We start from the raw sequence: 25,422 nt of genomic DNA on the forward strand, positions 1-25,422 counted from the left end.
CCAGTACATGGGGGCACCAGGGCCCTGCCTCCTCACCCTCAGGAAGAGGGCTGTTATCTGAAAGGCATAAAACTTTTCACATGTCCATCATCTTAGGCCCCCCTCCCCCCCAGCAAAATAAAAGTCAGGGCTTATGGTACCAGGAATGAAGCATCAGGACTCCTTGGAGTCCAAAATCAAGTCAGTTCAATTTAGTTCTTCATACTTCCAAAGTAGATAAATTAAGTAGCATGTAGTTTGTGTGTATAGATAGAATATTTGGAGGAAACCTTAATAACTAAGTTTCTGTTTGCTTTGAGTGAACACTGAGGATAGCACAGCACATTTTGTAAGCATTATTCTGCAGCATCCCTTCACTACAGTTTCCTTAGTTTGTCCCACCTCATCACTATGCAGTTGGTTGCCATCCTGTAGCTGGAAATTAACAGCTGTACATGATTTCCTGAGCATTTCATTCCATTTTTCTCTGAGCTCAAACTACAGAAGGACATCATATTTTTTGGTGTTTTCTCTTCCAGTTGAAAAGAGGACATGAATAAAATGTGGTAAAAAAGTGAAACTCAACCACTATATAGGTTTCATTTGGGTCAGCTCAACTGTGTTTTGGGCAAAGGTTCAAATCTGTCTTTCAATGAGTTTGGGAATCATTATAATCCTCATAATTAATACAGTGAACATGGCTCAATGAAAAAAAGGTCTTTATCAAAGAAACCAGATTGTAATTTTGAGATTACAGGTTTGATTGTAACTTCATAGATATAACAGCTTTCCACTTTTTGAAAAATGTTTGACTTAGTTATGCTTGACATTCTGATAAAAAACAGAGCATTATACAGGATCAGTAATGCACACTTCCTGACAGTGCTCAAAACAGTTGTCAGTGGAGAGTCATTGTCATATTGTATTGTTTCTAGAAAAGTTCTGCATGAGGCTGAATAGTATTCAGCATCTTCACCTGTGACCTGGAAGTTAATATGAAATCGCTGCTGCTAAAAGTTGTAGATAGCACAAAGACTGATGGAATGATTACCAACAGTGAAGAGTGGGCAGTAATCTGGATTGCTTGGCAAGATTGGATGCCTCTCTGGAAGATAAAGTTCACCACAAACGTCATTAGGGTTAATTCAGATGGGACTGGGTCAAATATAAAATAAGGCGCTTCTGGCCTTAAATTATATGAATTTGCAAAGAAAGTAGTAAATGAATAAAGAGGGGGGGCGTTTTAAGAGAGAGTCCTGTGAGGAGCAGACTAAGGCAATATATTGCTACTCATTTTGTAAAACAAATTCACAGGACTAGGGTCCTGTTAGAATTCTTCAGGTCACAAGATTACTGCCCAAGCTTCTATCCACAGAGAAGACAACTACAAACATCCTTATTACGGCAGGCAGTTTAAGCACAATGCCAGCTGAACAAAGAGAGAGTGCTGTGTATTAGTCTCCCTGACTTAGGGCCAGATGTTAGCTATCCATTTTACTCTGCAAACAATAAACTGGTTTTCTCTCTCAGAAGCCCACTACATCCTGCAAACAGAGATGAAACAAGAGAGAGTTGTTTTTGTACCAACCCTGAAAGCATAGATAGGCAGCATTTCACTGTCAAATTCATGTACTCCTAGTATATTTATTTTCAACTATGAAAATGACAGTACATTGAATGCACATATTTATTTCATGTATGTACATTTTAGACAAGATAATCTCAGGGGAATGAACTTAATTATAATGGCTGTTGCTTGAAATAATGTATTAAATTTAAGGGTTTTGCTTTAGCTTCTTTCCAATAAATAAAAAACAGGGGAAAGAAGGTTTTGTTTATTTCTTTTTGCTTTTTAAAAAAAGCTTTACAACGGAGAATCTGAAATGTTTAAACTAATAAAAAGTTAAATTTATAAGGAATACATTCAGGAAAATCAGCAAAGCCTTGTACAATGGGAAAATGGATTGCACAAAACATCAAATATTGTTCAGTCTCTGTTAAAAGAGCAGCACGGGTGAGGTTTGCTTTTTATGTTACCCAATGCACTATCAAGTGCATTGGGAATGGACCTGTAAGTAAATGCAGGTCCATGCTTTTGGCTGAGGATCTCTTTCAGGAGAGATTTTTTTGCACTCAGCAGCCAAAGTGTGCCAGCACTGGAGTGAGCAGTGTTATCGGGTGTTAGCTGCAGCACTCTGATACATCCTTGAGACCTAGCACATCGTTAGTGGTATCTTCACAACTGAATGTGCGGGTCTTAGGTCACATCCCAGACAAAGCAAAGGATGCTTTTCAGAACCAAAGAAAAGAAAAGAATTCCTTATTATGGGCCTGCAGGTGTTCTTCTGCACATTTATTTTCAGTTTTGTTAGTTATTGAGGCAACTTGTGTTTTTAATAAAGCTTCTGCACTAAGATGCTATTTGACAAAAGACAACACTGGGAATGGCCATAAGCTTGAACAAATGTTCATCAGTGAACTGAAGTAAACTGGAAGAGGAATGCATTTTGCAATGTAATGGAGACCAATGTAAGTAGTAGGCCTGATTCTCTGTGTTGGCACCCTGTGGGATCTTTGACACCATTCTGATTTAGTAGTAGTTTACACCTACTTTGCATTGGCATATATGACACTCCAAGGAACAGGGTGACAGAAGAACAGGTCTGAAACATATACATTTCAGAAAAAGTTCATGTAAGAGTGATGTAGCCATGATGGTTCTAGAAATTACGTGAAGCAAGAATTCCTTAGAGTGAGAGCATTTATTGAACCAATTATGCTGTTAGGATAAAATTAGACAAGCTTTCGGACATTCTTCCTCAGACTTGGAAACCCTCTGATAATTATGGCAGTTGACTTCTGTAGCTACTGCTTCTAAACTACGTCCATGAATAACTCCATATTTTCATGTATGTAACAAAATAAAACCTGTGTTGAAAGAAACATGTTGCCTAAATATAGACAGCATGTTAACATTTTATAAATATAACATATGTGAGCAGGTTATAGCATAGCAAGGGTAAAAAAAAGCTTAATATTTGTAACATAAGTCAAGACAGAATTCACAAAAGTCCAGTAACAAGTGTTCAGTCACACCCAGACCAAAGGAAGAGTGTCTTGCATTCAAAAGCTTGTCTAATGTTACCCTAAATACATAGTTGGTCCAATAAAAGAGACCACCCAAAGAAATCCTTGCCTTTCACATATCAGCAAAATACACTCACTCCTTTCTTTTATAGCAGTATGTGATACATACATATTCTTTATTATATTTTATACCTTTCCACATGGAAGAACAATGTATGCAAACTGTGTGACTGAACACTTGTAACAGGAATTATGTGAATCTTATCTTGACACTTATGTACCAATATTAAGACACTTACGTACCAATATTAAGCCTTTTCCCTCTCCTATGCTATAACCTGCTCACACATGTAATATTTATAAAATGATAACATGCTGCCTATATTTAGGCAATGTGTTTCTTTCAATATAGGTTTTATTTTGTTACACACACACACAGATCCTTTTTATAATGGTTTTTACACTCCTAAAGTTCACTTCTCATCACAGCCCTGAGAGTTTTCTGCCAAGCTGAGAACAGCTCCTTGGCATGGCTGAGGCAGAATGGGATTGCTGGACAGTCATATTTGCAGGGAGAATATTGAAAGTTCACACAAGTCATGACAATTCTTCTAGACTTCCTACATTCTGCTGGCAGACTACTTTTCTACTTACAGTCTTATGTGCATGCTATGGACTCCTATTAAACACAGTTGGAAACCTACCGACAATTATGGCAGCTGAGTGCTGTAGCTATTGCTTCTAAACTCTGAGCAAAAACAACCCCATATTTTCATGATAACAAAGGAATATTCTGACTCTTATTTTCAATATTAAACTGCTTTAAGTGTCAAAAAGCTTCAGAAACTATACTGTATACATTTACAACACACTAGCTGCTCCATATCAAGGCCTACATGGATCCTTTTGCTGACTACTAAGTGTGAAGTAGTTCAGTTTGCTTTCAAAGTGGCACACACTCCTTTCTTATGACGGCATAAATGTATGCATGGATCCAAATGCAACTTCTCACTTTAAATAGCCAAGTAGCACTTTTGCCAGTAGTTAGCCACTTAAGTATCATCTTAGGCCACTTAGATTTCTGATCTTATTGCCCCAGGCGCAACTTGGTTTGTTCTTCTGGGCATGTTCAGAAAAGATCTACACTGGCAGTTTATGTTATGTGGCAATCCCATTCTGCTCAGGAACATGTGGCAATCCCATTCTGCTCAGGGAGGTCTTCTTACCGTTTTTTGCCCAATAACTAACTGAGTGGTAAGAGCACTTGCCCAGGAGGTGGGAGATCCAAGTTTTAGATCCCCATTCCCCGCCCCAGCCAGAGTAGGTTGGAACCTGTATTTCCTGTTTCTGGGGGCCAATTGTCTAATTGCAAGGCTGTGGGTCAGCAAAACCAAGTGCCCTACATTCTTCTTATTGACATGGGCCCACTGGGAGCCAATAGAGCAAGATATGGGGAGGCAAAGGACTCTATGGCTCAGTGAGATGGATATTGGAAGGGAAGAAACCCTGGATTTTGGGCCCTGTCCCTGCCCTCAGTACTGTTTCTCCATTTTGTCCAATGATTATTTCATGCAAATATGGAAGCACTACTAGGGGGACTTCTTCTCCTCTTCCCCACACTAGTCATGGTTTTTCTGTGACCATGTTTCTAGGGTTCTCATAAGGCTCTGTGCACATACATTTGGAGCTGTTGTTACTTGTGCACAAGCCAAGAACAAAATGCAAGCAAATCACTCCAACTTTAACCCTGAATGCAGCAATATTAAAGTTGGAATGATTTTGCTATATTTGTTTTGTTCTCAGCTTGTCTGCAAGTAGCAATGAGAACACAACAGCTGCTGCCCCTTTTGCAACATTCCTCTTTGGCAACTGCTCTGAAGGTACTGTGTGTTCATACCCACAGAGCTGTATGCCTCCCTGGGTGGAAAAGAATCACCACAGAGTGTAAGTGACCAAAGCAGATCCCTTCTGACCATGCCCAGAAGGACCAGGTGAGTTTAGAGTGGGGAATATGCTCTAACATCTGCTGAAGTATCCCAAAATACCACGTACATGGCTAGTTACTCTATCCCTGTGCCATCCATGTACAAGAACGTCCTAGAATCTGCCCTCTTCAAAATGTGACTCCTAATGCTACATGTCCCTTCAACTGCTATCCCATTCACCTGATTCCTTCATCTCTAATGCTCTTGAACATGTCATTTAAAAGACTGCCTTGCCCGTCTCTCCTCCAGTATACACCTCGACCCTTTCCTATCCAGCTTTCATCCTCTTACCCCACTGAATCAGCTCCCACTAACATCCCACTACTCTTTCTGGCTACACTGTCTCAGGATTTTGGCTTTGTCCTCCTCTGCCTCAGGGATCCTGCACTCTGCAGTATGGTTGCCACCTCCTCCTATTTGACATACACCCTCCCTTGACATTCAGGGTTCTGACCTCCTTTGACTCTGCTCCTTTTTCTTTTTTGTTTTTCAGGGTCTCCTCTGGTGGGGTCCTATTTCATCTTCCTATGAAAGTCCCAAAGATCTGTAGCCCCTGTTACCTCTTATACATCTTATCTTGGGGAACCTCTCTGTTCATCGTGCTACATCAGTTATCTTTAGGTCAATGACTCACAGATCTGTATTTTGTTCCCTTAAAAACACTGGACTTGCTGCAATCTTTCTAGACCTTCTTCCACAGCATTATAAGAATTCTGTCCTAATCAATCAGATAGCCACCATACTTGTCTGACTTTCTTGACAGCTATTAGAGTGCCTCTTTGGTAGTCATCACTCTGGTTGATATAAAATGGAACTCTGATGATATAGACCTAAATTATGTGCAAGGTCCTTTTACTCTGTGGCAAACTTGTGTAAGACTAGGACTTCTGCAGCAGTTCTGATTGCATTACCAGTTATGGATTTCAGTGTCAAGCATAAAAAATAAAATCAGTACAGAAGTCCCCATGTTCTTATACAAGTTATATACATACATACGTGTGTGTGTGTGTGTGTGATACATGCACACATACCCATGCACACATGTATGCCTGCATTGCTGTGGCCCCATTTGCAGATTTCAAGAGGACAAAGATTTTCAACTTGACCACGCATAATTGTATCCTAGACATCATCTAAGCCAAATGGCAGATTTTAGCAATTGAGTAGGAGGTAGCAAGGCTTTTGGCTAATAAGGAGAAGAAAATTAATTTCCCTACCTACTTTGGGAGGGAGAAGAATGTCTAAGAGTCATATTAAGGTTATGAGACAAAGGCAACAGAAGGATATGTCTGTTAAAGTTAACTCCAGTGAAACATGTTACAGTTATGACAGTTAAACTGTCATCTTTGCATTTCAGAGTTAACAGCCTTCTAAGAAGAATGGGATAGTTCACACTTACAACAGCTACTAGGCCTGGCTGCAGATTCAGAAAGACACCTCTTCATCAGTTAGGTTTGCAAGATTTCCTTCACTAATAATTAAAGCTACAAATAATTAAATGGAAGCTTAAGCTCTGGAAGAACATTTCTATGCAAGGGATATCTTTCAATGTATGATCAGCGGGCAGCAGGGCAGGCCCTATGAGGAGAAGCTACAGGACCTGAACCTGTTCAGCCTCCAAAAGAGAAGGCTGAGCGGGGATCTTGTGGCCTGTTATAAACTAGTTAGCGGGGATCAGCAGGCACTGGGGGAGTCCCTGTTCCCCCGAGCACTACCAGGAGTGACCAGGAATAACGGTCACAGGCTGGCAGAGGGCAGGTTTAGGTTAGATATCAGTAAGCACTACTTCACAGTCAGGGCAGCTAGGGTCTGGAACCAGCTTCCAAGAGAAGTGGTGCAGGCTCCTACCCTGGGGGTTTTCAAGAGGAGGTTAGATGAACACCTTGCTGGGGTCGTTTGACCCCAGTACTCTTTCCTGCCATGGCAGGGGGTCGGACTAGATGATCTGCTCAGGTCCCTTCCAACCCTAGAAACTATGAAACTATGAATACAAACTGCATAGCTGTGGAACTGCAAAATATGTGTGACCCTGCTTATACTGTATCAAGAACATTGTTGAACCTTAATATGTGACAGCAACAGTGCCTTTTTTGAAACAGAATTCACCTTCAGCATCTACTGTGAAAGACAGTTTTATCTACAATAGATGGACCTATTTATCTATTTCAAGTGTTTTTGCTTAGTGGCCATGATTCTGAGGACACTTAACAGAATTACAGCTTTATTGTAAAATATTTTAGACATTGCTTTTTGCTCTGGTTTACCAAACTTACCAGAAGTGATAAAAAGGCAAGCCTTTCTTAAAAGATAAATAACATGGGAGAACTATATATTCTGTGCCTGGCTCTCATCTTCTCTATGATCTGTTTCCAACATCGTGGCAGTACAAAAAGCCCCTTATCAAAGCAGTATGAGGGTCCTTAGAGTCAGGCATGGAGATATTCCTGCCTTCCAGTCCATGGCAGGGGTAAAACGTTTTAAAGAATTCTGAACTGCATGCACCTGAGACTCTTCATTTAAACTATAAATGAACATTGTCTTCAACAAAATTGGAATGACAAGCAGATAAATTATATTATACATTAAAGTGATGCAAAACAGTGTTTAGATTAGAAATATTCTTAAAGCTAAATACAGCCATTCAAAAATCTGCAAAAAAATCTTCATTAATAGGGGTGCAGTATATAGCTAAGGGGTGGGAATACATGGGGTGGGAATATAATACCAAAAAATGGGGGATTGTATTCCCCATTTATTGGTATTGGGAACACCTGGGGTGGGAATGCAATACCAATAAACAGTTTAGGCCATGTCTCTACACAAATTTCATAGTTTCACAGTTTCTAGGGTCGGAAGGGAGCTGAGCAGATCATCTAGTCCGACCCCCTGCCATGGCAGGAAAGAATACTGGGGTCAAATGACCCCAGCAAGATGTTCATCTAACCTCCTCTTGAAAACCCCCAGGGTAGGAGCCTGCACCACTTCTCTTGGAAGCTGGTTCCAGACCCTAGCCGCCCTGACTGTGAAGTAGCGCCTCCTGATGTCTAACCTAAACCTACCCTCTGCCAGCTTGTGACCGTTATTCCTGGTCACTCTTGGCGGTGCTCGGGGGAACAGTGACTCCCCCAACGCTTGCTGATCCCCCCCTGACTAGTTTATAACAGGCCACAAGATGCCCCCTCAGCCTTCTCTTTTGGAGGCTGAACAGGTTCAGGTCCCGGAGCCTCTCCTTGTAGGGCCTGCCCTGTTGTCCCCTGATCATACGAGTGGCCCTCCTCTGGACCCTCTCCACGCTGTCCACATCCCTCTTGAAGTGTGATGCCCAGAACTGGACGCAGTACTCCAGCTGCGGCCTGACCAGTGCTGCATAGAGGGGGAGGATCACCTCCTTGGATCTGCTCGAGATGCATCTGTGGATGCATGCCAAGGTGCGGTTGGCCTTCCTGCCTCTCCACACTGCCGGCCCATGTTCATCTTGGAGTCAACGATGACCCCCAGATCCCTTTCCGCCTCTGTGCTGACAAGAGGGGAGTTCCCTAACCTGTAGGTATGGTGCCGGCTGTTCCTCCCGAGGTGCATCACCTTGCACTTGTCTGTGTTGAAACCCATCCTATTCTCGTCCGCCCACCCTTGTAACCTGTCTAGGTCTGATTGTAGCCTGTTGCATCCTTCCAATGTGCCCACGTCCCCCCCCATCTTAGTGTCATCAGCAAAGTTGAACAGGGTGCTTTTTACTCCCTCATCCAAATCGCTGATGAAGATGTTGAACAGTGCGGGCCCGAGGACCGAGCCCTGCGGAACCCCACTGCCCACGTCCTTCCAGGTTGAGAAGGACCCATCCACTACCACCCTCTGGGTGCGGCCCTCCAGCCAGTTGGCGACCCATTTGACTATGGTCTATAACCACATGGACAATTCAAATGAATTTGTTTGTATGTGACCTTGATTTTTGTCTAGTCTAATGTGTCTAACACTTTTCTAAAGAAAATCTTAATTATAGTTTTTAAAATTTTAAATTCATTTGTCTAAATCTTAAAGCCTTAAAAAACAATCGAACAGGTAGGCAACCTGTTAAGGAAAAGGACTTTTCATTTAGGTTTCAGTTGAAGTTTTATAAGAGCACTTCTCTTGGTTCATCTGCAGTTAGGCTGTTCATCCATAACTATAGTTCAAGGCTGAATAGCAAAGATACCAGAGTTTTGTACTCTGTTGTCTGGCTCAGCATAAAAAAGTTCTCTCAATAAGACCAACTTTTAAAAAAATGTTCCTAATAAACTTCATTCTAATTAATACCCACATGCTTATTTTATCCCCCATTTAAGTTGTATCTTGTCCTAAACCAGATCCAAGGGCCTTCTTAGGCAGTCATTTTGGGCAGCTCCTGGAGCTCTTAACACCTGGATTGTCCACACATTAACACCTACAGCTGGTGTTAAGCACTTGCTGTGGCTCAAAGTTATACCACTCCAAGGCAGGATTTTCTCTGATCTGTGTTATCCAGTTTGTGATAGATTAATTTGTGCTAGTTCAACTAAATCTGTTAAAAACGCTCTGTAGCTAAACTAATGCCAGTCTGTAAGTGAACAGGGTCTTGAATTTCTGAAACCCAATTCTATCTCACAAGACAATCTGAAAATCTTTTGGGCCTGTTTCTTTACTGCTTTTCAATCTATATAGTTATTGATCCACGTGCAAGAGTGAATGTGTAACACTATCATTGCAAACTGCTGGCATTTCTCAACCACTTTGTACAGGTTTCAAAGAGGATGCAAGTTGCTGCAAGATGCTAAAGCCTGAAAAAATCAGGCCTTCTCTAAGGAAGATATTTTGCTTATGCTTGTTTATAAATCCTTGCTCTCTCTTCCCTATGAAAAACAGGGCTCTTTAAGAATTTCACACTATGAGTCCAAAACATGAACCATTTCATAGCTGTATACAGACTTTTCTTTAAGTTATTTTTCCATGCATTTTAACTCATCTACACAGCATCTTGATGGCACTTAATGCTGTCTTTGTTGGTGCTCTGTCAGTATAATGTCCTGAAATCAGTTTTAATTCATCTTCAAATGGCACTTTCCCTTCTTCATGTTTAAAAGGCTCCTTCATTTTATTTCTCTCACATCTCTGTGAACAATCTCTTCTGCTCCATTCAGGCTCATAGTAACAAGGATCGAGCCAAGATATATTTGCCTTAGACCTGGCAAACAGGGGCCCATGTGGCCTACCTTTAGACTGGGGCAGGATGAAAGGGCAAGGAGGCCTCCTCACGGTTTGCTAACATCTCTGCTAATCCTCCCTTCGTTTAGAAACAATTAGAGAAGTCACCTGAAAGTGTCTACAGAGAAAGTTCTCTTGATGAGTTATGAGAAGCCGATCTAACTCCAACAGCCAATGCCAAAATTATGCTCTTGCTTACATACATTGGGGAAACACTGTTTAGTGGAGTTACTCAAGATTTATAATTGAATAATACAGGGTTTGCCCTTTAGCCTTAAAAGAGGAGCACTAATTTGTGCATGGTCAGTGGCACAGAGTAAAGCCAGATTTCCACAAGTGTAGTATATTTAAAAGGTATCTTGTTATACACACACACACATTTTACTTAATACATTCATTTTTATACAGTGTTTCATATGAAAAAATTCACCTTGATGCAGAGGGGCAATGAAAAGTCTCTACAGCACATACACCTATGTGCTCTTTTGAGGTCTTAAGCATCCTAATAGGCTATCCCCCTTACCAAGAACTAATTTCACACACTCTGAATAAATTGCTGGAGACAAAAAATGGGCAAGTGCAGCTTATAGGAGCAACTGTGCAGCAAAGCAAGAGGGAAACGTGAACCTTGTCTATAAACTACTTTGTGGACAATGTACTAAACTGGATTTTGCCTGTATGACTTGACTACGCATTGCAATACAAGGGCTTGCTCTTATATCCTACATGCAAGACTGTCACCTGAAGTCAAAGTAAGAGTTCTGACCACAAACCAATTAATTGCACAGTGAACCCTCCCTACACAAACCCTCTTTTATACTTCATCTAAGCAATATTATTATATTTCTTTAAATACTGTTATGTGCAGTTGACAACCCCTGCATAGCTTTACACGTGCATTTCTGGGTTTGGCGTGTGTGAGCAGGACCCAGTGGGTGCTTGGGAGTGCCTGTGTTTGGACATACTTCCAGCAAGCCATGGACATATGCTACACATACCAACTAAATCAGTCTTTCATTGCAGCCACAGCTAATCCTGCGGCTGCAATGACACAATAACATTTGAGAGGAACTAGTACATGATGGAAAAAAACAGCTGACTGTGGCTCAATCCAGCCAAAGAAAAAAAATGCAACTAGGAAGAAAAGTTATGAGACAGGAGCTGGAGGGGATGCTACCCTCACTCGCTACCAAGGCCACCCACTTTCCAGTCAATGAAGGCAGCCTTACAGTCCTGAGCAGAAGTGAAATGGCCAAGGTCTGTTGCTTGGGCAGCGCAGATTTGGATCAGCTATAGCAGGGGTGATGTTTGGGCCAGCTTTGGTGGTGGTGGTGATGGCTGCTCTTCCTGCACACCCTCTAAGTGAATGCCCAGGGCTGGTGTCCTGATAGTCTGAGGCTGCTGTACTGGTTGCCCACCCTTCATTATGTTTCTGGTCCTGAGGCCTGCTAGGATTGAGCATAGGACACTTGGAGCAACAGCAACAGCTCCTATCATATTCGAATAGGCAGAAATTCACACTCTTCCTCTCAGGCAAGGATCCAGCCACTAGGATCCAGGCTTTTGTCACCCTCAGGTCAGGTATGGCACAGGCTGCCTTGGGCTAACCATGAAGGGTGATAGGGACTTTTGGATGGGATAGTATGCAGGAATCCACTTTAAATGAAAGAGAGAGCCCACCATACTGTGCTGTAGCAATTTCCAATTATCTCCATTCCCTGACAAATAGATAATTTCCCTTTGCAGTGATAACTCCTGTAAGAGCCAAAGGTGAAATACAGCCAGGAAGGCACCGAGTCTTCTTAGGAGGTGGGCCTTCCAGTGAAATTCTTTCCTGCTAGCATGATGAAAATCTCATACATGGCCAGTTTTAGAGCACAGTGAGGGAGCCATCAGTTTTGTGGTTGGGAGAATGACAGGGTCGTATCTTTCATCAAGTGGTTGGACCAAAATATTAACTAATAATGATTGAATCAGAAAATGGTGGGGAGGAATGAAGTGGGAAGCAGTGAAGGAGTACACTGCTATTCTTTGTGCCTGGCATGTAGATGCCATCATGAAGGGTAAGTTAGAAATGCAAGGATAAAAAAGCTTAACATTGACAGAAACAAAAGAAAGAGGAGAAAATAACAGGACTCCTGTGGGCATTGACTTGGTTTAAGGGAAAATGGCTGATGCAAGACAAATTTCTGTCCTCATATATAATTTAGGGGATTGGATACATCTTTAAATGTTCAAGCTGTTATTAGATAAGGAGAAAGGACAGTCTCACAATGGAAGACACCAAAAGTTGACCTCAGCCAAAGAATACAATTTTGAAAACAGACATCAAAAGCTGAAATCACATGTAACAGCCTCATATGTCTATCTCATGCCATGAAACTGTTGTGTAAATAAAGATTTTTTAAAGTAATATTTAAAAAAAATGCTAATTAGAGTTGGTTATATTTTTTTGGTCACACCATTTTTCAACTTTTTCCCCCTCTTCAGTTAGATTCCCTCCTGTATTCAGTTGGGTAGGGCTATCCCTTCACACCATTGAGAGACTCTGGACTACAACAGGAGAAATGTTGCAGGTCAGAGCTGAGGAGACTTGGAAGCACCTGCCTCTGGTCCATAAGTCTGAGTCAAGGAGTGAGTGCCAGGAACTCCCTATGTTAAGTCTCAGCTCTAAAAATGACCCCTTCTGTGGCTCAACCATTTAATTCTTCCAGGCCTCCACTTTTCCATCCATAGAACTGCTTACTTACATCACAAATATACTGTTAGGATTCATTTATGTTTGTATAGTCACCTAACGATAAAGAGTACCATATAAACAGGTTTTTTGCACAAATGGAGCTATCAATTAAAATATAAAAAGAAATGGAATAACCTTTATTTTGGTCTTATAGCATTCTCAGACCAAGAATATACCATTATGGTTGCCCTTGAAGATACTTCACTATACAGATTATATTTTAGTCAAGATTAATTTAAGTTGTCAGACATCAGGCAGAGTCCAGATGCAATTGTACACCTAACTCGCACACATATTGTGACTCAATGCATGTACAAATCAGGTATTCATGTGCACAGATGACCAACTGTGCGCACTGGTATGCTATTCAAGTAAAGCCACATGCTTTACTTTACAAAGCTGAAATGCTAAATGTGCCTGAAAATCTAGACCTGCATTACAACATTTCATTTAGGAAGAGAAGGTAGAAACTGACAATATTTTTTTACTTTTTGTAGTAAGAGAGTGTGTGCATTTTTCCTCATGGTATAAAAACTTTTAGTAAGTCCAGCATGTGAAATGTCTGTCAGACAGACTTTATTAAATTAAAAGATAAATGGGGAGATGGAACTACTGAGTCCATAATCATCAGTCTGCTTTTGACTTCTCTCCAGAACATGCAGTACCCAGGAAAAGAATGCAAACTGCAAATTAAACCTTCAATTAGCTTCAGCGACCTGACAGACTGGCCCAAGAAATACTGCTATGTTTAGCAGATTGGAAGAGTGATGTGTTCATTGCACTGAGGTGTGAAGGACCCAGCCCATCTCCCAGGGCACAGCTGGTGAACTGTACATAAGAGAGGGGAAACAAGCAAGGTGGAGTGGGGGAAGGATTGGCGAAAGGACCAGAGGTAAATTAGGCAACGTCTTGTGCCTCCTACCTCTTATACCTAGGCGGTTTTGGTTGCCACATCACCTGGAAAGGACTTTCTACTTGAGCAATGTTCTGTGGAGTGTTAGATAATGTCACTGGATTTAGGAGTGTGAATTAGGATCTCAAAGACTTCAAGTATCATCCGTCACTTAGCCTTACACACAGCCTTATTCCAACACAAGATACTGAGAAAGTTCTCATTTGTACTGAAGCTGTCATGGATATGACTAGCATTAAATAAGCAGCCATATATACCATAAGTGAAAGGCAACACTCCTTGGAAAGAAGACTATAACCTGCACACCCACGAGACACAAAGTACATTTGTCAACAAAGGGAGATTTTTGATGGTGAAAATTCAGTGAGCTTGGTCTCTTGGTATTTTTAATCACCTTCTCTCTGCAGAAAATAAAAATGGGTTTTTTTTGTAAATTTACATTCCCTAAATCTCTCTCTTCTTTTCTATTCTTATGCCTTCAGATCCTCTCAAGGGCTTCCCCTTCCACTGGGACTCTGTAGGAAAGGCACGAGACCTGGGATACAAAGAGGAAGGTGCAGAGCCGCTCCCAGCAGCAGGGGACTCCTCAATCTCACATAATGTTTTTTTTAGCAAGAAAACACTGTGTGGACTTTAATTAATACTGTTGGCTAATTACTTTTTACCTGAAGAGGTAAATGACTTTATAGATACAAATAGTGAAACAATGGTAGCTTTACTCTCAAACTTTCAAGAGAATAAGCGGACAGTCTCAGGCCAGTCTCCTGCTGGCAGGGAAGAAAGGGCAATATCTATTTGTTCTTGTTTCATTTCCAAGAGTCACTCAGGGTACATACAGATGTTTGAGGAGGTTAGGGGGAGTTCAGACTGCATCAAAAGTGGCCACCCTATCTAACTTACTTAGCCCAGGTGTGGACCTTACACTTAGATTCCTAGTTAGGTCCATCTAAGTGTGATCTAAATCCTGTACAGAAGTTCAAGACAGTTAGATCGGTCTAAAATCGGCCAACCTGATCTAAATTAAGTGTACTTCTGAGGTAGTCTGTCTTAGATCGGGTCTGGTGAGACTGACTAACTGAACTTCTGTGCAGTTCCCAGAACAGATCTGGGACTGGGAAAGCCCAGCCACTGGCCCCAGCCCTGGGACTCCACTTTTCCTACCTCCTCCACAACTGGCACTAGGCTATTTTTAGTCCCCCAGCCCCTCCGCCACATGTACAACTCCTGCCCCTATGGACTGGACTAGCCAGGCTCCCTGAGCCCACCAAACTTCCTATCCCTCAAGCTGCTCCTGATGCCAGTTTTACAAGCATTCACTGGTGCTGGGACCCAAGGAAGTAAGTCAGAGTGGGGGGAGCAGTGGGCAAAATGCAGGGGAGGGTTAGATGCTGGAGGAGGTTGTTTGTGTGAGGTGGAGCAGGGGGCTAAAAATAGCCCTTGGTCCCAAGGGGTGGGGGAAAGAGCCCTCCCATCTCCCAAATAGCCCCTCTCCCATGGACTACGCTAGTCCCCCTGATTCCATCAAACCCTTCCGAACCCTGCCAACTCTCTGTGGACCCCGCTTGCCCCCCAGCCTCTCAATCCCCCCTGCAGACCCCACTAGCCCCCCTGATCTCCCCACAGATCTCATTTGCCCCTGATTCCCTTGCTGACCCTGGTTGCCTCCCTCCCAATCCATCTGATCCCTCCCCAAGAGCCTGCTTGCCCCTAATCTTCCCAAGTCCCACCACTAGCCCCCACATCTTGACTTACCTTAGATTGGGCAGCCATTTTTAGCTCAAGCCAACCTCCCCCTAACCTCCCCAAATGTCTGTATGAGCCCTCAGATGCTCTGATCATGGCTACAAGTATAAGAAACTGGACAAACAGAGGTCCCAATTCCCAAATACAATCTGGCCCCTTTATGGTACTTGGTTCCTTGCTGGGAGTGGGATTCTCAGTTGGCAAGCCAATGCTGGCAGCAGGAATTCTTTCCCCAACCCAGAACAGGGGCCACGCTGGGGAAAAGGGGGTTGTGGAGGGGCAGAGGTGCAAGCTCTATACTTAACATTTTTGGAAGTATACAGCAACTTTTGGTTAAGAATTTCCCCTCTCTCTCTCTCAAACACACAAGATACTCACCCTTACCAACATAGCTATGCCAGCAAAACTATCCCCACAGAAGAACTGTCTTGCACCTTTCATTGCAAATGAGCCCTATGGAGCCTTTCACTGGGGAACCCCCTAACTGGGTCTGCTGCATGCGCAGACTGGCCTTAACAATTGAGAAGCCAACTCAGAGGTGGCTCTCTCCACCAAAGGATGCTTGGGCACAGGAGATAATCCATCCTAGGTAAAGCAGGAAGCATGCTGAAGCTGCACTGTTTGGAAGAAGGACTTTTAGGGACATTTTCTTTGTTTTGAATGTAAAAGAATGACTTACTTTTTTCAGCTGTCCGTAGTGTTTGTTCAGAAGAGCTTTGGTTAATTCTGTTGCACTGCTTCTCCCATGAACATGTGAAGGTGAAGACTTAAGAGCAATCACTGTAATATAAAAAAAAATAATAATGGCCATATTTTCCTGTGTTATAAATAATGTTGCGACTAGCAACTAAAATGTGATTCTTCTTGTTCTGGTCCAGTGTTATAAATGTTCCTCCTTGCTCCCTTGTCTTGATAGTTCAACTCACTCTCTACATGGTCTTTGAGAACCTTCAACACCAACTCCAGTTTGAAAGCAGAGCTAGGTTAAGCTTAAGTTTTGTAAAATCTTACTAGACTGAAAGGCTCAGTCATTTCCTTCCATTGAAAAACCCACATAAGGGAACAAAAAATGCTTTTCTGGTGCATGGACAATTCAAGTCAATGGTGATTTTCAGTGGGAGGTCAGAGAAAATGATAGTAATTAGCAGCTGTGTGGAAAGGGCAGGGGGGCTGACCTTGGATCGCTCCAGATCTCAAGGTTCTGTGGAGAATCCTGACCCCACTTCATGCCCTGCTGCATGTTGTCACAGGAACTTAAAATGACAGCAAAACCAAAATAAGTGGCTGTGATATTACCAATCCTCTGGTCTACAGCTACGGAGCACTTCCCATTCCATTCCACTGAAAGAAATTGTACCGTGGGTATTAACACCACCGCAAGATCACAGGACAGTTATAGTGAGCTGTCCACTTAAAAGTGAAAGGGTTTCAGAGAGGCATGCCACTTGGAACCTTGCCACAAAAGTGATACAAAGTCAGCTGAAACTAACATTTCTTCCCAATCTCTGGCTTAACTTGTAAAACCATTACAGTATTTCTTGCTTTCTTCCTCAAGCCCTCTAGCCTCCCCTGCATGTTTCTCTGCCCATGTTTACTTAGTTAAAAGCCAAAGTATTGGAGATATATAGATATATAAATAAAATTCTCTCTCATTATTACACATGCAAAAAATAAACAAAATTTTATTTCATACGAAAGCTTTGGTTCTGATTTTCAAAAGGCCATGTGCATAATTGAACACAAAAATATGAATTGGCATAGTCGGCAACTAGTTGCAAAGCTGTTTTGGTAATCATGAATTCAATTTTTTAAAATAGATATAGGCACCGCCCCCACCTATGTATGAAATGACCATGAGCATGCAAAAAAACTAAAAAAACCCCACAAAACCCTGAATAGAATGAAACTAAAAAAATATGACGTTTGAGTTGCATTTATTCTACTGTAGTCCATTAATTGTGCACTTTGGCTGCTAAAGCATTGGCCAGGAAGAAACTATGGGCTCTCAAGCATGAATTGTATTGCTGAATTGTCTTATTGCAGTTCTGTTCCCTCTGAAATTGAGTTTACAGTTAAAAAAGGAAAATGTATTTCTACTGAGCGCAAGTCAGCATTCACCGATCTCAATAGACTTCAAACTCATGATTATGATGCTACAAGTCCTCAGGCTACCTGAAATTTTTTGTGATTGTGATGATGATGGTTCAAATTATTTGCATATTTTTTAAAGAATGAACCCAGAATAGTCCTTTAATACTATTACTAATATTATAATTTTCATATTATAATATTATTATAGTGTCACTCAGAGGTCCTAATAAAAGCAATGCCTCATTATAATACCAATATACCAAGCTATGGTCTAGATCTTCAGTTGGTATAGACTAAGACTGACTGAAGTCTATGGATTTATCCTGATTTCACATCAGCTGGATGGCTTGTTCTTGTGATTCAAGTTTTATAGTTTGAGGCTTGGACTCTACAAAAATATTGCCCCATAAAGGTGATGTATGATGGCAGAGCACATTGCTGTGGCCACAACACTAATCTCCTTTAGATCCCTGGAACTAGTCATGGCAAGTAAAGTTATATGCAAACGTATTTGCAGGATCATGTCCTGAATTAAGAGACAATGAATCAAATAAACGTAAAACAAATGGAGGGAGCAAAGAAGGAAGGGCAAGAGTAACTGTGAGAGGAACACATGATTCTATACACAGGCTATGTGCACAAATTGCATGTTTTGATGGATTGTTTTAAGAGGATACAAATAACTAATCTATATTAAATCAATTATTACAGTCTATTGAATGCATCCTCTTGTTTTTATGTTTTATTATGGGCATTAAAATTTGCAAATTAAATTAAATTTACTAAAGAGAAAGAGAGAGAGAGAACCATTAAAAACATTCTGATACAAAAAATGTGTAAGGAACTCAACTTTTTGATTTTACAGCCTGAAGTTTCTCTTTAAGCTGTATATTGTGACTGCCTTCTAGGATTAGTGTCCAAAAGTCTTCATAATCTTGCTGGTTCTTTAAGATTCCTTGTCTAATCAATTCATTCTGCAATCCTATAATCTTTAAAGAGAGAGAGAGAGAGAGAGAGAGAGAGAGAGGAAAAAAGGAAGAGAGGAAGTTAAATGAATAAAGAGTATATTATTTCAAGTTCCTTTTAGCTTTATATGACTTACTATTCTTATTATGTAATTACCAAATGCAGAGTGAATCTTGCCATAGCTGACAGAATGCATGTGAACAAAGAAACTTTCTAATATGCCCACTCTACTGGAGAAATTGTATGTGCCCGAGATTTGTTCAGTGGCCCATATATAAGGTACTCTGGGACATAACATATTGTATTTTTAATATAGACTGAAGCCTGTTCACTTTCCAATGTCTTCTGAGCACATCTAGCACCTTACTGATAGGATGAATGCCTTACATATGCCTCTTTTCTTGCAGAGCACTCCTCCCTGGGGTTGTGGTGAATGCTCCACCACATTAGACAGTGTACCTTCCATCTGATTAGAACGTGCTACGGAGATACTCTGCCTTGGCGACTTGTGCAGAGGAAGAGGCTCTCTATACGCCCCCTCACCACCGGTGCCATGAGCAACATAGAGCACAAAGTAGGAAGCCCTGAAGCTTTGAATCTAAATACTATTCCTTTAGCACTGGACAATGTTTCCTTTAAACCTGTACAATTTCAGTGCCCTATAAAGGTGATGTATGATGTCAAGAGGAAACCTCACCTGTAAACTGTAGGAACACTTGCCCTCCAATTTTAAGAAGGAAGAAGGGAATGCATGTATGGAATGGAGGTAAAAGATGCATGCTGTGCAATTCTGGCATTTAGATTTACTTCTCTCTCAGAGGAGTAAAGAAAAGCTTCTCAGGAGTTCCCCAGTCACAGCAGGCTTTCAACGCTAATTCAGCTCTTACTGAACCAGTATGAGTAATCATTACCTATTTAATAATAAAGGCAGCATAACCATTTGAGAAGCATGTGAAAGGAAGTTATGGCTTCGGATTCCCCCCCACCCCCACCCCAAACCAAGCAAGCAGAAAACACAGGACTAAACTGTGTATGCATCTAAAAGAAAGGATTACACCAACAAAAACTGCATGGTGGGGGGGAAGAATTGGGTCTTCCCCCCCACCCACTTCTTCCTTCAGTCTTAACAGATAGTAGCCCTTGCATTTACACATGCAGTTCCATTACATCCTCCTCAGCCAATTAGACCAAGGTAAAAGAGCTACTGTCCATTCTAGTAGGCCATGGTAAAGTGCTGACCACAAACAAAGCAAGGACCACAAGGATAAAATGTATTACATTATGTGAAACCTCCCTCCACCACAATAAATCTATTCTACATCAGCGCTGACTGATATATACTCCCAAATCCTAAGACACCTAGAATGTTCTTACTGTATAGATAGTTCTACATTTATTCTACCACCAAGAAATTGATCCAATCCCTCGTGACTGTGCTCTGCTTCCACATATAAAAATCTCTCTCTATAGCTATATATAGATAGATATATATATAGACACACCAAAGTGAAAATCTGCATTTGAGAAAGAACAGTCAGATATGCAGATTAAGCTCAGCTCCTAAAGACAGACATAGATAAGATGCAGTTCTCAGGGGTCTGAGAGTTGCTGTTTAGGCTCTGTTTGTAATTCAGAAACAAAAAAATCCCTGTAAAAGAAGCAGATAACTCACAAGTCCGTTCCCTAATAGACAAACATTTATGTAACAATATGGAGTGGCTAACTGGCATGCTTTTTTGGCAGTCTTAGCAGGGAGGCCAAGAACTGAATAGGAAAAGGGTTTGAAATACTGATCCATGAAAGGGAGAAAAATTGCCTGAAGGCAGACTGGTAGGCAGGATGGGAAAGCTCAAAATGCTGCAGTGTGTGGTATACTTGCCCTGTAAGTAGACTGGAGGAGTTTAATGCAAAAGACATTAATTCATTAAGATCAACCAAATCTGAGAGAAGGAGAAGACAATTTTAGGTGAAGACAGAGATTTAGATAGACAAAATAAAAACATCATGCGTTCATTTAATGTATGTTCAAGCAGAGCTTGATGGCAGACACAATAGCTCCAGATTGCTAAAAATAAGACGCATTCATTAAAACATTTTACAAATAATTCAGGACCCCTAGTACGAGCAAATGTAATTCTTGCAGCATACCAGATAATTACTGGACTGCGGAATAGACTCGAGGTACTTAGCATCATGAGATAATCTGCAGCAGGGCACTTGACGTCCAGGCGTACACTTAAAAGCAAGATGAAATTTTGGTCAGTATTTTTTTCCAGTAGCTGGGAAACAAAGCACAAAACAAATGACAAGTAAACATTCAGCCACAGGAAGCCATTAACAACAGTGGGCGCCAATTAGGACTCAGCAGGTATTCCTAACACCGCCTGGTGCTCTAGTCCTGCCTCAAATGCTTTGACATAACACTCTCAAACTTAGGCTTAGGAAACAACAGGCTGTTTCATTTACTCAGCAATTTGTAGCCACATATTCCTGCTGATAGGCCCATAAACCTGTTTGTAGTCTTTTTCTGTTTCCCTTCAACTTTGTGTCATTAGAAACTGCAATTACTGTCTGACCAAAGGAGGACACTTTTCAAGAAAGAAAATAAAATTAAGATACTGTGAGCCTTCTCTTTCTTGCCTCTTATTTCCAAATTCTCTTCTGGCAATAAATATAAAACACAATGGGCGACTTCAAGAAAATCTGCTCATGAAGAAAATACATGTTATGTCCCACTTTTCTCAACATAGGCATTTGGATTTTTTTAAATGAAAAAACAAAACAAAAACAAACAGAATTTTCAAACACACCATCTTGTAAAGGAAGGTGAGGAAACAGTATCCTTCTTAACATTTAGCCATGAACTTAAATAGTGATCATTTGCATAACAAATACATGTTTCCCCCAACTGAGAAAAAAGAAAGAGAGTGAAATAGCTGCCATTTTAAAAAGTTTGCATTAGTTAAATGATATTTTCCAATTATACAGCAAGGACTTTCAAGGAATTGCGCAAGCATTTTAAAAACCATTCATGAATTATACTTCACCCAGCATCCTCCTGATAGAGGCAAATACCACTTGCAAAGAATACAGGATATAATAGATTTTTATTTTTGGGCCTCAAGTCTCCAGAATAAGGCAGGCTGAGAATTCCCAAAGCCACTGTGCCAATTTAAGTCAGGAGGAACAAACCCCCCTGGAGTTACACCACTGAAACATCAGTGGAAAATCAGAGTCCAGCTCATGAAACTAGGCTCCTCCTTCAGCACATCATGAGACATCCTGACCCTGAAAAGTGGGTAGAAGGAGTCAGTGGTTCCACTATTATACATAGATGCCAGGGGAAGTGCTTCAGCCATCGCTATGCCAGATGCAAGTTGATCAAACCATTGTTACCAGTGAAAATCTATCAATTCTTCAGATCTTGATCAACCTGTGATGTTTCTGATTAGCTACTTAGTATAGGGAGCTCCTACGACCTGTTTAAAAAAAAAAAACATCAAAAACTCTGTAAGTCTGATTTATCACAGATGGTTAAGTACAGTGCCTCTAACTGTTGGTCATAGTAGGCTCAGAAGCTAAATTAGTGAAAACTAACCATTGGTCTCAAAGGGGTCAAGCCTACAACAGGACTTCTGGTAGAACTTCAAAATGTCTTGGGTCTTGCGGTGAACACCCTGGTATGGATATATGGATGCATAGTAGATACATGCTCTTAGGGCTTCCCAGCACTTGGCAGCCAAGATCCCTGAAGGATCATTATCCTAGTACCTCAGAGTCCTGAAGTGTCTCATTAGTTCTGCTAATCCCATGGAATGTGGCTAGAATATATCAAAGGGATGAGATGCCACCAGCATGCACTGGTAATATGTTAGTGAAATCTTGACTCCACACTACTCCCTGAGCCACAGGGACACAAAAAATCAGCACTGCAATAGGAAGAACTTGGGGTTTTGGTTTTCAGAGTTTCACTGGTATAATATGGAGGCTTCAGATAGTTTGGTAACTTTTATGTCTAGACAAAGAGCTGGGAAAGTTTTTGGAGGTGCAAAAGCTCATAGTGAACTGAAGTGCTATTTCAACACAAAGACCTTTACTGAAGAGACCTTGCCGTGTCAAGACTCCTGCCATACAGGAAGAGAGAAACTGTACTTGGAGTTTAAGATACCAAACCTCTCCAGGCATTGAAATTGAAGTCGCCTGAAAACACAGAGAGAAGATAGGGAAATCAAGGAGAGAAAGAGAGACACTGAAGAACCTGCTCATAGTCACAACAGAATCCATTGGTGGTAAGACACAGTTCTGTCCTGAAGACTGATCATCTTTCTTTAACTTGTATCTGGAATGGGCTAGGCTAGAGTATGGCATGATATGCTAGCAACTTCCTTAGAACTACTTAATTCTCTTGAGACCACTACTTCATTTCACCTAGCATTTTGCTGTCATTGTATTACCTCTGAGATTCTTTTTTTTATCCTCAGTGCTGACAGCTTTTTGGCTTCATTTATTATATTGTTTAATTACAAAATACCAGTATTTGTGTCCCTAGTAAAATTAATTTCTTATTGCTCTGAATATAAAAGGAAAGAAATGTTGAATTTAATAAAGTAACTTGAGTTATTTTTTCCTTTCCATGCTAGTACAGTATTTGTTTTATGTAGGATTATTTTGTGTTTACATAAAACAACACTGAACAGCAAAAATATTCAAACCAATAGGAAACCAAAAGTCTTCTCTCTCTGTGTCTCTTTAAATGTGGAAACAGCTTTATACCTCTACTATTACCTAATCATGTAGCCTTTAAATTAATACTCACTTTGGATCCAAGCCAGGTATTTACACTCAGGCAAAACTCCCATGGATGTCATTGGCGAATTGAGTCATTGGTGAATTGGCTACAACTTACACCCCTGTATTGGTGAATTAAAGGACTTCAGGTCTGTGCCCCTAAAAATGCACACTCTGTATTATACTCATTTTACATTCAGTACCCTGAAGAAAGCAAACACAGCCCTCAATGCCCTGGAACTCACATGTGCCATCAATTTCCTGAATATTTTACAGTAACCTTAAAAAAGACCCAGGATCTAGAACCAGACCAAGAAACAGCCTGGAAACAAATTGGGATTTTCCCTAGCATCTTTTACTAGCTTCTGATCAGGACTTCTACTTCTGATTTTAACTATTTATAAAAGGCACAAAGCATCAGGTTTGTCTCAGATGTGGGTCTAACAGATGTACATTGAATGAACAAGAAAAAGGAAACTTGAAACCCTCTATTCAGTCACATTGCTGTGCCCAGTTAAAGCAGCCATGTCTCAATGAGTTAAAAAGATTAAGGATAGAAATCTGTATTGCTACAGCCTGGCCTACCTGTACTATCATACTTTAACCTCACTTTTAACCCGTCATGACAATACAGTTACTGATCCCAAAATGGTTAAGGAAATGAATAAATATTGTCTTGACAGCTCAGTACAGCCTAGCCCTGCCTTATCATAGAGCTTTATGCTGCCCTCCAGTAATGCAGCAGACCTAGGCTGTAAGAGAGAGAAGAAGGTGGCATGTACACTCACATGCAGATCTGCAGCAGGATCCCCAGTGATCCTAGCCCAAGGGAGCCAGCAGGGCTGGGGATCAGCACCTAGCTTTTCCTGTGAACAGCAGAGGCAGACAGTGGCAAACACAGCTCCTTAAAATTTATGGCAGTTGGAGTACACATCTGCTTACAGATTACCCCCAGGCCGTCCCTGCAAAGGCTGTGGGACCTGTGTGAACAGAAGGGCAAGCCTCTTGCCTCCATACTCTCTTGAATTGTCTTCCCCAGCAGGGGAAGCATAAGCAGGAAAATCCCTGAAGCTCTCTGTCCTCCTCTTCTATATTTTTCCAAAGGATTGTAAAACATGGCTTACAATACGAGGAAAAATTTCTTGGCCTAAAATAAAAACAGTTGATATTATTAATGGGACATTGGAACAACTAATGGACTCTATGAATCAGTTGCAGAACGTAGGATTTAATACCGTTTCATTCTTGATGGAAGCACTTTTTAATACCATGGATGTAAGAGCTCTTGTTTTTAATGTTGCCTAATCTACACAGCAGGTACTTCAAAAGCATTGAAAGTAGCAAGGGCTGGGTGCCCACATCCGCAGCTCATTCTGCGGAACCGCTGCCATCAGTGGTGTCAATAAGTACTTCTGAAGTCCTGAATCTGCAAAGCATTGACAAAATAATCTAACAACGATGTGCCAAAAAGTACTCATGAAGTCATTAATCCTTTAATCCGTGGATGCATTGCTTAACTCTGCATAATAAAAATGCTTCCAAAATTTCTGGTGAAAAATACCATTAATTTATACGTGAAGAAGATCTACCCATTTAACAAACTAACTGTCTTAACTCCACAAAGGCACTAACTGAACTGTGATCATTTTCATGATAACAAACCCTAAACATTTCATTCCATTTAAAAACTGAGAAAAATATGTATTTTGATTCTAAAATTCTATACGCTCAAGAATAGCAAATATTATTTCTTTCATCTAAACTGTAACATCCTTCCTCTACTCCATTTCCCTAAAATCCACTCTACCCTAAACCTTGCGTAAACTGAAGTTTAACTTCACAAACTTTTTTAATGAAGCATTATAATCTACAGAATACAGGAGTTTGCAATAGAAGGTTTGAGATGATTTACA

At 41.0% G+C, this 25,422-nt stretch overlaps 1 protein-coding gene across 5 annotated transcripts in view; it reads right to left on the reverse strand.

Moving 5' to 3' along the window:
• LOC149873331 (uncharacterized) overlaps positions 1-25,422 on the reverse strand; it is a 95,193-nt gene that overhangs the window by 32,964 nt on the left and 36,807 nt on the right. For 4 of the 5 annotated variants that reach the window (XM_090042773.1, XM_090042788.1, XM_090042780.1 and 1 more), the window contains 3 exons: positions 20,870-20,956; positions 18,606-18,744; positions 16,344-16,444 (listed from right to left, as the gene is read on the reverse strand). In XM_090042773.1, coding sequence (XP_089898899.1) covers positions 16,344-16,444; positions 18,606-18,744; positions 20,870-20,956 — 327 coding nt within the window. The remainder of the gene's footprint in view (positions 1-16,343; positions 16,445-18,605; positions 18,745-20,869; positions 20,957-25,422) is intronic. The other variant, XM_090042765.1, reaches the window with a different exon arrangement.

The sequence above is a fragment of the Crocodylus siamensis genome, chromosome 1 (genome assembly GCF_052110815.1).
Source record: "Crocodylus siamensis isolate JL-2025a chromosome 1, ASM5211081v1, whole genome shotgun sequence".
NCBI classification, from domain to species: Eukaryota; Metazoa; Chordata; order Crocodylia; family Crocodylidae; genus Crocodylus; species Crocodylus siamensis.